The 13,728-nt window shown below is 50.4% G+C and overlaps 1 protein-coding gene across 1 annotated transcript in view; it reads left to right on the forward strand.

The window, feature by feature from the left end:
* The window catches only part of KCNMA1 (potassium channel, calcium activated large conductance subfamily M alpha, member 1), a 427,405-nt gene that overhangs the window by 257,160 nt on the left and 156,517 nt on the right, over window positions 1-13,728 (forward strand). The window contains exons 9-11 of the mRNA XM_015416325.1: window positions 4,397-4,507; window positions 7,719-7,824; window positions 9,399-9,481. Of these exons, the coding sequence (XP_015271811.1) occupies window positions 4,397-4,507; window positions 7,719-7,824; window positions 9,399-9,481 (300 nt within the window). The remainder of the gene's footprint in view (window positions 1-4,396; window positions 4,508-7,718; window positions 7,825-9,398; window positions 9,482-13,728) is intronic.

Below are 13,728 nucleotides of genomic sequence, written 5' to 3' on the forward strand. Positions count from 1 at the left end.
AGAGCAATCATGAAATAGGAGTGACCTGAACAGTCTAAACGTTACCTTTGAAAGTGCTCTGCTTATTATCTGCCACCTGCTGTCTGTTCAGTTGCCAGCCAACAAGAATGCCCATATTGCCTGACCTGAGAAGTAGGCTTGGTTGCCGCTCCATGAGCTCAGAATACTGAACAGCTTGTTGGGGTGATTGCCCTGATAAAAGGAACAGCATTCACGTTTCGTTGTACTGCCACGGGTAAATACGGACGAGCCTCGACCAAGTGGTGACTTCCCACAGTATGCATGTCACAACTTGATAAGCTTATTGAACATCCAAAGAGCCCTGCTGGATCAGACCAGTGGTCCATCTAGTCTAGCACCCTGTCTCACACAATAGCCAGCCAAGTCCTCTGGAGGTCCAACACAAAGGCATAGAGGCCGAGGCCTTCATAAGAACATCAGAAGAGCCCTTCTGGATCAGACCAGTGAGGGTCCATCTAGTTCATCATCCTGTCTCACACAGTAGCCAACCAGTTCCTCTTAAAGGTAAAACAAAAGGGCATGGAGGCCGTGTCCTTTCCCAGATATTGCCTCCTGGCCCTGGGATTCAGAGGCCGGCTGCCTCTGAATGTGGAGTTTCCCTGGAGAGCCAGTTTGGTGTAGTGGCTAGGAGTATGGACTCTAATCTTGGAGAACCAGGTTTGATTCCCCACTCCTCCACATGCAGCTGCTGATGTAACCTTGGGGAATTGGAAGAGGCAAGTAAATATGGGAGATTAGTGCTCAGAGGCATTGAGCTACTGGCATTAAAGTTGGGAGCGAGCGATTTGGCTTCTGCATAAAACAGTTTGCTCTGGAGCCCCTCCTTCCCGAGCTAAGACAAAAATGTGTGAGCTGGAAGCTAAAAAACGGTGAGCTAGCTCACACTAACTCAGCTTAGAGGGAACACTGCACCTGATGGTTCTGTCCCAATTTCTAAAAGTGACTTACTTTACGTACTAAACAACTAGCAACTGTTCAGCGCAATTGTCAACATGCCGCAGGGATCACAAGGTGCCAATTTACTTGGAAATAAATCCCATTGATATCAGCTGAAATGGAGGCGCCAAGCCCTCCTTCCCCTCCCTGGTCTGAAGCATTCTCACTCGAAGGAAAGTTATAATTGAAATCAAAGGGGCTTACTTTCAAGTTAATGCGATTAGAATTAAGTTATAAGGCACCGGAGTCTACGCCACGTGAAATTATAGAATGGCAGCACGTCCCTGGTGAGAAATTGAATCTTTCTGTTGCTCCTGTTCAGTAGTGTGTCAGCTGCAATCCTAATGAATGTGGACTGGGAAATGAGTCCCCTTGAAAGCCAGTGGGATTCCCTTCTGAGTGATGTTGAGGGGTGGACTGTAAATTGAACAGTGGATCTTCCTCCAGATACCAGAACCACAGCTTTCCCTTGTATTGTGCAACGTGCCGCAACTTGGCTCCAGTGAAACAAATGAGTCGAGCTTTATGTCCTCTACTTACATGCGGAAGGGAATTTCCTCCCCCCCCCCCCAAGGCTATTTGTAATCTCATTCTGTAATAAACTGTTACATTACAACCGATCATGTAAAGAACAGTAAATCTGAATGTAGAGGCGAGGCGGTACGACTCCCGGTGGGCACGGGATAACAGACTTCTGTTCCTGTGCAGCAGGAGTGGGTAAAAGTGGGAGTCTCCAAGCTGGAGAGTTTCCAGAACACATTCTGCCTGATCTGTAAATTCTGGGAGTGGCCTTAGACCAGTGGCAATACTCCACTCTTCTCTCCCCAGTATGGTGGGTGAACAGGGAATAACAAACCGGGCCTCAGTTTAAGGACCCTCCAAGACATGTGCTCAGCTCAGACTGAAGAAGAAACCGTGGTTTTGATTAAATTAACTGAGATTAGGGTGATTCTCCAAACACATACTGCTCCTTAGGGTCGGTCCAACCAGAATCTGAAAGCAGGATCTGAAGCTGGCTTATGGATCAGTCAGTCTCCACTAGGGTTGCCAGCAATGCTCCCTCTAAGCTGCAGAGTCTGTGAGCAAGAATTCTAATCTGTGAGCTCCTGGTATTAAAGTTGTGAGCAAGCGATTTGGCTACTGCATAAATCAGTTCGCTCCGGAGCTATCTTTCCTGAGCTAAGACAAAAAATGTGTGAGCCGGAGGCTAAAAAACTGTGAGCTAGCTCACACTAACTCAGCTTAGAGGGAACACTGGTTCCCAGCCCCCAAGTGGGAGCGGGGGATCCCCTGATTCCGCAGGCTCCTGCCCGCTGCCAGCGAAACTGGCTGGGGGGAAGCCCCGCCCCCAACTGCCACCACCCGGCACGACGTCCCCAGTGTAATGACATCACACAGAAGTGACGTCATCACATTGGGGACGTCACATGCAGAGGTCATTTCGGGGGGATCGCGGGGGATCACAGTTCCCCTGGGTGAGGTACGGGGGGCACATGACAAAGCCCCGCCCCCTGCTTCCGGCCCTCATTCAGCCAGGAGGAGGCAGGAGAAGAGGGAGGGTAAGTTGCTTCCTCCCTGCCTCTCCCCACCCCTGCCTGCCTGGGGCCAGGGAGGGCCTTGGCAGGGCTTCCTCGCACTCCCGCTGGCCTTGCAGGTCCACCGCGCCGGCGGCGGCCGGGACCGTTGGGGGCGGTGTGTGTGGCCTTATGACACACTTCCGGTGATGTCAGGGGGTGTGGCATATGCTAATGAGTTATGCTAATGAGTTCCACTAGCTCTTTTTCTACGAAACGACCCCTGGTCACATGTGGTGACGTCGCCACGTCGCCCCGCCCCCCCACTCCTGGATAGCTCCCTCCCACCCCCTGCCGGTGAGAGCGTAGGACCTGGCAGCCCTAGTCTTCACCGTGGCTTTCTGTGCCATACAAGTGTGGGCATCCTGGACTTTTCCCCTACCCTCTCCTTGGCTTGTTCCATGGCCCCACCTTTGGATGCTCTCCGGCAACAGAAAAGTTCTGGCCAAAGCAAATGTGGGGAAGCGAGCATTCATCGAGCTGAATCTGGATCAGAGCAATCAATCAATCGCAGACCTTTATTGGCATATCATGTCAAAACTGAGAGGCAGGGAAATACAAAAATCATATGCACCTAGTGATACGTTCCCTCCTCATGGAAGCCGAAAACAGAAATTTGGCCACCAATTCCATAGTCACTAGAGAGCAAGTGGAGAGTAAATAAGGTGTCTTCCATTCATCAGATTGATTTGCTAGGTGTCTCAATAAAGGCTCAAGATATAATGATCGAACATCACAATAGAAGACACAATGCAGAAGGATACGCTCCGAACTCTCGATTTCATCAACACAACAAGGACATAGTCTATCCTCATATGGAGTCTTAACGAGGGTGATCTGGCTGCAACATCTGTCACTCCATTGATTGCCAGGGCTGATTTGGCTGATCTGGCTGGCTAGGCGGGTGTCCCCTCCCTCCCTCACCCCTCCATGTGCATCCCTCCCGAAGCTGTGTGCTCAGTCGAAGAGGACAACCATACCAGAAAGAGGGAGTGTACCGTTTTTCGGTCAAAGGACCAGAGCACTGATCTGCAAGCTGAATTTTTGACTGGATGAACGAACCATAAGTCAAAATGAATGACGGTTTCGTTTTCCTGTCTGAACTGAGCCAATGAATGCAGAGTGCTTTTGGGGCCCTGTCAATTATTTTTTGCTGATGATGTTTCTTGCTATGATGACGTTTTTATACTAGGTGGGGCTGCTTGGAGAAGGGCCAGTGCCGATTCCCAGGAAGGGACAGACAGCCCTAGGATGAGGAAGAGGGAGCCGGTGCCGTTGTGTGCAAATTTGGAGGGGTAGACTAGGGCTGCCAACCCCCAAGTGGCACCTGGAGCTCTCCCGCTGTTCCAATTGATCTCCAGACAACCAAGATCAGCTCCCCTGGAGAAAATGGCTGCATTGGAGGGTGGAGTCTATGGCATTACGTACCCTGCTGAGATCCCTCCCCTTCCCAAACCCAGCCCTCTCCAAGCTCCACCCCCCAGATCTCCCAACTCAGAGCTGGCAAATGTAGGGTAACCTCTGTGCCCCCTTTTCCTCACTGCCACTGCCTCCCCCACTGTGGCCCCCCGGTAGTCTGCCTGCGGGTACAACAGTCTCTGTTTACTTGTTGAGCATCATTTTATAATAGCTGTTTTTTGCAGCTGACGAGGAATCCCAGAAGTACTTTGGTCTCTACAATATTTCATGATGTTTTTATTCCCCCCCCCCCTCCAGGAATGGACTGGAGACCCTTCACCTTAGTTGGACCCCCCCCTTAACTCACAACAAATTCCTTCTTCTCTAATTATATGGTGCTCTTGTTTGTATTTGGTTCCTCGCTGTTTTTCTCAGAAAACGTAACTATGCCCTTTCTTCTGTCCCAGGCACATAGTTGTCTGTGGTCACATCACATTGGAAAGTGTCTCCAACTTCCTGAAGGACTTCCTACACAAGGACAGGGATGATGTCAACGTGGAGATCGTCTTTCTGCATAAGTAAGTGGCCGTTCATATCGGAATATAAGAATGTAAGAACATCAGAAGAGACCTGCTGGATTAGACCAGTGGGTCATCTAGTCCAGCATCCTTTCTCACGCAGGGGCCAACCAGTTCCTCTGGAGGGCCAACAACAGGGCACAGAGGCTGAGGCTTTCATAAGAACATCCAAAGAGCCCTGCTGGATCAGACCAGTGGTCCATCTAGTCCAGCATCCTGTCTCACAGTGGCCAACCAGGTCCTCTGGAGGGCCAACAATAGAGCATAGAGGCCGAGGCCTTCCTAAGAACATCAGAAGTGCCCTGCTGGATCAGACCAGTGGTCCATTTAGTCCAGCATCCTGTCTCACACAGAGGCCAACCAGTTCCTCTGGAGGTCCAACAACAGGACATAGAGGCTGAGGTCTTCCCCAGATGCTGCCTCCTGGCACTGAGATGCAGAGGCTGACTGCCTGTGAATGTGGATGATTCCTTTAATCACCAAGGCTAGTAGCCACTGATAGACCCTGTCCTCCATGAGTCTGTCCAATCCCCTTTTAAAGAAATATAATTTTCTCGTGGGGCTGCTGTGTGGACAGAAGGTGGTGGTGGTGGTGGCTCCTGCCTGCCAATTTTGCGGGGTCCTGCCTGTCACAGACCAGGTGGGTGGCAGAAGGAAATTCCCCCTCCCCAACAATGTCGCCCTGAACGACGCACTAACATCACCCAAATGTGGTGTCAGTGACACTGGGGGGGGGGGGCTGACACTCTGCTTTTTGGGCAAAACTCTATGGCTTGAGGTTGCTTTTACTATAGAGTTTCCCCCCAAAAGTAGAGTGTTGCCCCCAATGTTAGCGACATGCTGACGTCACTTCTGGGTGATATGAATGCGTCACCCACCCCCCGGAACGTCCCCTCCCAGCCCCCTGTCGGCAAGATGGAGCAACCTGGCAACCCACCCTTATCGGCTTGGAGGAAGGACAGAGTACGAATGTAGAGAAAAGCAGTTTGAAAACCACTGGCTCACCTAGCAGTGCCTTACCTGCTGTTATGAGATTAAAAATAAGCATTTCCACGTTAAAAAGGAAATCATCCAAATAATGAAACAAATCTGGCAGTGGATCCCAATTCACTCTACGACTTGTTCTCCTGCAAATCCCAAAGACTTGGAACCAAAAAAATAATTCCCTCTCCTGTGCAGGCTGTAATCCTAAACCCCAAATCGAACTCAATTCTGGCCAGTCACAGAGAGAAGCCCATGCAGGGCTTCCACACATGCAGGAGGAGGGTGGTCTTTGTGGCATTATACCCTGCTGACATCCTTCTCTAGGCTCCACTTCTGAATCTCCAGAAATTTCCCAACCTAGAGTTGGCATCGGGCTGAAGACATTCTTGTGTGAGCCGCTCTCAGGGGAGAACTTCCCGCCAAGTCTAGGATTGCTTTATATAGCTTAAGGTACGAATGCCAACTCATAACCGCACCCTGATTGGTCGGGAAAGCGGCTCACAGATGCTTTGAATAAAATAAATGAATGTAACTTTCCCAGTGCCGCAAGAACAGAAAAGTAGTAGACTAAAAAACAGTAGTGATTTGGCTTACTTGGAGGGGGGCGTAGTTGGAGCCAATGTTCCCTCTAAGCTGTGGAGTCCTGTGAGCAAAGATTTTACTTTGTGAGCTACTGGCATTAAAGTTGTGAGCGAGGATTTGGCTACTGCATAAATCAGTTTGCTCTGGAGCCATCCTTCCTAAGACAAGAATATGTGAGCCGGAGGCAAAAAAACTGTGAGCTAGCTCACACTAACTCAGCTTAGAGGGAAGACTGGTCGGAGCTCGACTTCTCCAGGCGAGTATCGATTGCACCAGAATGTCGATGCCAGTAGTCGTGAAGGCTCGAAGTTGTTGCTGTTGGTCACAGACACGCCCTTAAAAATAAAATCCCACCTCAGAATTGGCATGTGTTGCAGAGCAGGCAGTTTTTCAGAGAACATAGCTGTTTGCAAGGCCGTTTTGATGGCCCCGGTTAAAGACTGTACCACATGGAGAGCTGTGGCCGATTTCCAAACGAGAGGGATCAGTACCCTGATCAGCAGACAACGTTGCAGGAGAGGAATCCACGGGACTCACAGAGAAAGAGAGAAGTGGAAAGAACAGCAAAGTGGAAGACCAGGCATGTGGGGAGTTAGTATGGCTGCCAGCCTCCAGGGGGCGCCTGAAGATCTCCCGCTATTACAATTGATCTCCAGATGATCACGATCAGTGTTCCCTCTAAGCTGAGTTAGTGTGAGCTAGCTCACAGTTTTTTAGCCTCTGGCTCACACACTTTTGTCTTAGCTCAGGAAGGAGGGCTCCAGAGCAAACAAATTCATGCAGTAGCCAAATCACCTGCTCACAACTTTAATGCCAATAGCTTTCAAAGTAGAATTTTTGCTCACAGGACTCCACAGCTTAGAGGGAACATTGATCATGATCAGTTCCCCTGGAGGAAATGACAGCTTGGGAGGCTGCACTCTATGGCCTTATGCCATACTGAGGTCCCTCCCCTCCCCCAAGCCCCGCCGTCCCCAGGCTCCGCCCCCCAAATCTCCAGGAATTTCCCAACCTGAAGCTGGCAGACCTAGGAGTTAGAATGGCCACTATTCATAAGAAAAAATTTTTTGGTGGACATGGAATGTACATCTGTCCTTGTTCAGACTATCCCCACCACCATACCTTTAGTGAAACGAAGGCTTTGCAAAATAAATTCAAAAATTCAAAAATAAAAAATAAATAAGAGACCTTAGAGCAAAGCATTTCTCATGTGGCCAAATTATTTTTGCAAATTAAGGGTTTTAGTGAATTCCTTTTCTGGCCAAAATGCCTCTGAAGGATACCATCTTTTTTTTTTTTTAATGTTTCTTAATGAATGTGGAGAAATAAAATGAAAACACTGAGCACATATCTCTTTTCCTGGCAGTGAATTTTGCCGGTTTGGCCAAGAGGATTTTTTTTTTGGCAGAGCCAGTAAAATTCTGGCCAGCGGGCAACCTTAAAGCACATAGGAAGAGAGAAGGAAAAGAAGAGTAAAACACACACAAAAAAAAACATAAACAGCTCATCACTTCTCGAAAATTGCTTGCCTGCATGACAGAATTTTATGTTTACCTTGTTTGAATTTTTAAAAAATTAAGAAATAAATGGATGATATTCATGACTTGATTCCGCTGTGTTTTGTCTTTTTTCTTTCCCAAATTAGTATCTCCCCTAACCTTGAGTTGGAAGCTCTTTTTAAACGACACTTCACTCAGGTGGAATTTTTTCAGGGTTCAGTTCTCAATCCGCATGACCTGGCTAGAGTAAAGGTAATGGCTTCCTCCCGTTTTCTACCCCGTTGTTTGCTATCTACATTTAACCTGTGCTTACAATTTAAACTTTTTGAATAAGCTGTTCTGTGTCTTGGGGAAGCCTGGAAATTGTGGTTCTGTTAGGAAGGCTGGAGAACTCTAATGAAAAACTTCTCATATAGTCACCAAACGACAGTTCCTATAATGCTTTGTGGGAAGCCATGACAGTTAAACTGGTATAAAACTGATACAGGTTTATAAAGGAGATGTAAGCCCCAAACATTCTTCTTGAGAGCCAGTTTGGTCTCGTGGTTAAGTGCGTGGACTCTAATCTGGGAGAACTGGGTTTGATTCCCCACTCCTCCACTTGCAGCTGCTTGATGACCTTGGGTCAGTCACAAGCTCTGTCAGAGCTGTCCTTGAAAAAGAGCCGTTTGTGTCAGAGCTCTCTTAGCCCCACCCACCTCACAGGGTGTCTGTTGTGGGGAGGGGAAGGGAAAGGAGTTTGTAAGCCGCTCTGAGACACCTTTGGGTAGTGAAGGGCGGGGCATAAATCCAATCTCTTCTCTTCTCTCTTCTCTTGTTGTTTTGGGATGCCAGGTCCCTCATGGCAACTGGTGGGGCTAAGGGAGACTCCTCAGGAGCGAGAGAGAGGCCTCGGCCTTGTCAACAGTGATGCAATGACATCACTTCTGCTGTGCACCAGAAGTGACATCATCGCATCACCAGCGTTATAGTGCTGGTTTTGGGGCAAAATCTCTAAGGTAAAAATGGTTTCTAACAGAGGTTTGGCCAAAATACCAGAGCGATGCCAAGCCATGCAATGACGTCACTTCCAGAACACGCAGGAAGTGATGTCACCAGCTATAGCAGCCTAGGCCTTCCTTCCCTGCTGGTAAGTCCCCCCTGCTGGCCAGGTGATTGGTTTGGGGGTCAGAGGATCTCTTGCATTCAGCAAGGGACTGGGAACGCTATTATTGCTCCAGCTTCAGAGTGGGTCATCAGGAGCATTACAGTTGGTTATTACAGTAAAAAGGAGACAGGCGGAAATGTTACTGTGCTGGATTGTAAAAAGGGGGTAATTGAGGGTAAATGTGGAAACTGAACTTTAGGGTATCAATAGATATGGGGAGGGGATCTCTCACCCCAAGCATACTTGAAAGATGCAGTGTTGAAGCAAGAAACCATCCCAGCCCTCGCGTGGCTCCTGGGGGAGACCTCACCCTTTCTTGCTGAGAAATACTGAGACGAGCAAGTTCTAGAGAAGCTGGCGAAGTCGGGAAATGATCTTCTTCCCAGTTTGTGCGGACTCTAATCTGGGAGAACCGGGTTTGATCCCCCACTCCTCCACTTGCACCTGCTGATGTGACCTTGGGTCAGTCACAAGTTCTGTCAGAGCTGTCCTTCAAAGGGCAGTCCTCGAAAGAGCTCTCTCGGCCCCGCCGACCTCTGTTGTGGGGAGGGGGAAGGGGAAGGAGATTCGTAAGCCGCTCTGAGACTCCGAGTGAAGGGCGGGGTATAAATCCAATCTCTTCTTCTTCTTCCGAACGTCGAACTGCTCCTTATGTTCGCTGTCTCCTTTGGTGTCTCAGATAGAGTCAGCAGACGCGTGCCTCATCCTTGCCAACAAATACTGCCCAGACCCGGATGCGGAAGACGCCTCCAATATTATGAGGTACTTTAAAAAAAATTTCATTTTACTTTACGAAGCCCAAAAAACATCACTGCATAAGCAGAGGTCATTTCGGGGGGGATCGCAGCCCCCCCGGGTGAGGTACGGGGGGCGGGGCACATGACGAAGCCCCGCCCCCTGCTTCCAGCCGCCCCGCTTCCGGTCCTCATTCAACCAGGAGGAGGCAGGAGAAGGGGGAGGGTAAGTTGCTTCCTCCCTGCCTCTCCCCACCCCTGCCTGCCTGGGGCCAGGGAGGGCCTTCGCGGGGCTTCCTCGCACTCCCGCCGGCCTTGCAGGTCCACCGCCGGGCCCCTTATGAGGCTCGGCAGTGGAGCTGCAAAGGCGGTGGCGGCTGGGACTGTTGGGGGTGGGGTGTGTGGCCTTATGACACACTTCCGGTGATGTCAGGGGGTGTGGCATATGCTAATGAGTTCCCCTAGCTCTTTTCCTACGAAACGACCCCTGTGCATAAGGATCTTGGCCGAGATCGGTGGTGGATGTTGGTGAACATTTTACTGCCCATTTCAGCACAGATTTGGATCTCTGTGTTCAGATGTCACAACGAAACAGAGGCTTGTGGTGATGGGCTAAAACCTGGCCTGTTGCCGTGCGTACCCTCTCCCTTCCTTCTCCTCTCATGTAGGGTGCATCTGAAGGCTTTCCTGATTATGGAAGATTTCAGTATAGCTCCAGTTTGTTGTAGTATCTGAATGCACGTTCCTGGAGGGGATTGGAGTCTGTTTCCTCCTCAAGAAAACAAAGCTCTAAACCCTCACGTGAATTCTGATTCTGGTTAGGGGAGAACCAAACTCCTGTTGTTCCAGGATTTGGTCATCACAAGAAATTGGAGATTGCACACTTCTGAAACCAGAAAGCTCAGAGTAGCAGTTCTCTTACAAAGGAATTTCAAAGGGAGAGCGGAAAGAGACTGCTGAATTGTAAATGATAATGAAGCTCAAGACAGTGCATCCTCCTGGATTGAATTGAGACCAGTATTCCCTCTAAGCTGAGTCACTGTGAGTTAGCTCACAGTTTTTTTAGCCTCCAGCTCACACATTTTTGTCTTAGCTCAGGAAGGATGGCTCCAGAGCAAACTAATTTATGCAGTAGCCAAATTGCTCACTCACAACTTTAATGCCAGGAGCTCAGAAAGTAGAATTTGTGCTCACAAGACTCCACAGCTTGGAGGGAGCATTGATTGTGACCTAGGTTGCCTTTCTCATTACCAATGCTGATTTATCCATGCCTACTAGCCCTCTGCATATCACCCCTACGGGTGTGCAAAAAAAAAAAAAATCGGCCCATTCGGATTTGGCCGAATCAGGCAGAATCAATTTCGGCTGGCAGTAAGACTCCCGCATGTCAGTTTCATCAGTAGGAGCCGATTTGGGAGTCTTTCGGGAGTCTTTCGGCCAGCCGAATGTCAATTTCAGCTCCATTATATCCTATGGGCCGTTGAAGTCAATGGCGAAAACATAGGGTATATTCTGTGGGCTGGAAGGGAGGGGGCTTGAGGGAGAGACTCCAAACTCGCAGGGTAGCTGCTGGAGCCTCTCCCCAAGATACCAACCATGTTTCAAGAGCATTGGACCAGGGGGTCCAATTCTACAGGCCCTCAAACAGGTTTCCCCATCCCCTCCATTGTTCTCTATGGTGGGAGTTTGTAAGCCGCTTTGAGACACCTTTGGGTAGTGAAGGGCGGGGTATCAATCCAATCTCCTCTCTTCTCTCTCAGCCCCGCCTACCTCACAGGGTGTCTGTTGTGGGGAGGGAAGTGAAAGGAGTTTATAAGCCGCTCTGAAACACCTTTGGGTAGTGGGCGGGGTATCAATCCAATCTCCTCCTCCTCCTCCTCCTCCTCCTCCTCCTCTTCCTCTTCTTCTTCTTCTTGACTTCGGTCTCTCCTTGTCCATTTTACCTTCACGGCAACCCTGTGAGGTAGGTTAGGCTGCGTGTGTGTGATTGGCCCTCGGGCACCTAGATGACCTTCCATAGCAGAGTACAACAGGGTCTCTCAGATGCTCCTCCTATTCAGGGGTCATTTTGTAGAAAAAGAGGTGCAGGAGCTCATTGGCATAACTCATTAGCATAACTTATTTGCATATGCCACGCCCCCTGACATCACCGGAGGTGTGTCAGAAGGCAACACCCACCACTCAGGCTCCACTGGACTGTTTTGGATTGCTAGCTATTGGGGGGGGGAACGCGCAGATCTGTCCTCGCAGAGGAGGGAGAGCTTGTACCTGAATAAAACTTGGTCTTAAAGGTGCCACTGGACTGTTTTGGATTGCTAGCTATTGGGGGGGGGGGAATGCACAGATCTGCCCTTACAGAGGAGGGAGAGCTTGTACCTGAAGGCGGGCCGGGGGGCTCTGCAACTTACCTGACTGCTTCTTGCTCCTCGTGGCCCAACTGAGGGCTGCTGGGAGCAGGGGACGGGGCTTGTTGCATGTGTCCACCCCCTCGGCTCCTTACTGCTGGAGCTCCGCTCCTGTGCGCTCCCGCAGGAAATGACCCTTGCTCCGTCGACACTTGAACCATTAGACTGTGCTGGCTCTCCAAGAGGAGTCCAGGACTGGCAGGGACTTATTGGTCATCTTCTGGCTGGGGAAGAAGTCCTGGTGGGCCGTTGCTCTAAGCCCTGCCCCTCCAACCCCACAGTGGGACTGGTGAGGAGGAATCCAGGGCCCCCCGGCAGAGAGCCGCTGTGCCTGTTCTTCATTTTGCCAAGGAGCAGCGGTGTGCGGCTTTGGCCAGCGGTGGTGCAGGACAGCTGGTGAGGAGGAGGGTGGGCACGGCATCATCAGTTGCTGGGTGAGGTGTGGTGTGCCTGAAGTGGACAAGCACAGTAGCCGTGTTATCGTAGGCAAGGTCCCACCCCTCAAGGAGGAGCACAACGACACCTCCTTTCTCTCCAGATGGCTCTTCAGTCCTTTGGGAGGCGAGGAGGGGCTGTGGCCATTTTCAAGGACACGCAGTCCAACCCCGGTGGCTCCCAGCACACAAATTGGGGGACTCATGGTTTTCTGTCTGTTTAGCTAGTGACCCCTAGCAGTCATAGCCCCCACCATGACACAATAGGCAGGGGTCATTTCGTAGAAAAAGAGGTGCAGGAGCTCATTAGCATAACTCATTAGCATAGCTAATATGCCACACCCCCTGGCATTACCGGAAGTGTGTCAGAAGGCAACACCCACCACTCAGGATTGCTAGCTATGGGGGGGGGATACACATGCAGATCTGCCCTCACAGAGGAGGAATAGCTTGTACCTGAATAAACCTTGGCCTTAAAGGTGCCACTGGACTGTTTTGGATTGCTATTGGGGGGGGGGGGCTCTGCAACTTACCTGGCTGCTTCTTGCTCCTTGTGGCCCGGGGCTGCTGGGAGCAGGGGGTGGGGCTTGTTGCATGTGCCTGCCCCCTGGGCTCTTTACTACCGGAGCTCCACTCCTGTGCGCTCCTGCAGGAAATGACCCCTGCCAATAGGAATTTTCAAATCTCTGTGGTGAAATTCTTAAAGCATCCTGGAGATTCTTAAAGCATCCTGATTTTACTACTTGTTCCAAAACAGAAAGTGACAGCCAAGCATGAACTGATACAATTTCCCCCTTAACCCCCCCCCCCAGCATTTCTCCATTGAGCAAGAGCAGTGGATGGGGAGAATTGCCAGGAGATCTCCCACTGGAACAGGGTACGGGGCATCTCTCCCTAGCTGGACTGGATGGACTACTAGTCTGTGATTCAGGAGGACACCTCTGCTGTTCGTCTGGGTGGCCAGGGCCATTACATTTGTGGCCCCCAACGAAACCGCTTCTAACAGTGTCATAAGCAGTGGGTCAGCAGGTCTATGTGATTTTGGAGTCCCAGGTATTATTGGTTTGGAGAGGGGGGCTATAGATAGGGTGGCCAGATCATGGTGGTGCCATTTGGCATTGCAGCAATGCCATGACATCACTTCTGGTTCGCACTGCAAGTGACATTGCATCATTGGCATGATGCTGATCAGGTAGGTCCCCATACCTCCAGGCTTCTGCTGGGTACCAGCACTGGGTTGGCAACCCTAGCTACAGAAGTGCAAAGGAGCACCAACCCCTCTGTTGCAGTACTCTGTAGTGGGATTGTGCATGAGGCCCCCAAACATTTATTTTTGAAACCTACTGTGGGAAAACGTGCCTGCTGTGGCCTGCAGGCCCCATTGCTGCCCTGCCCTCCGAGGGGTTCCCAACTCCCTGGAGGGGCTTTTCTGTTTC

Source organism: Gekko japonicus, unplaced genomic scaffold, assembly GCF_001447785.1.
Source record: "Gekko japonicus isolate JY-2015 unplaced genomic scaffold, Gekko_japonicus_V1.1 scaffold861, whole genome shotgun sequence".
Taxonomy (NCBI): domain Eukaryota; kingdom Metazoa; phylum Chordata; class Lepidosauria; order Squamata; family Gekkonidae; genus Gekko; species Gekko japonicus.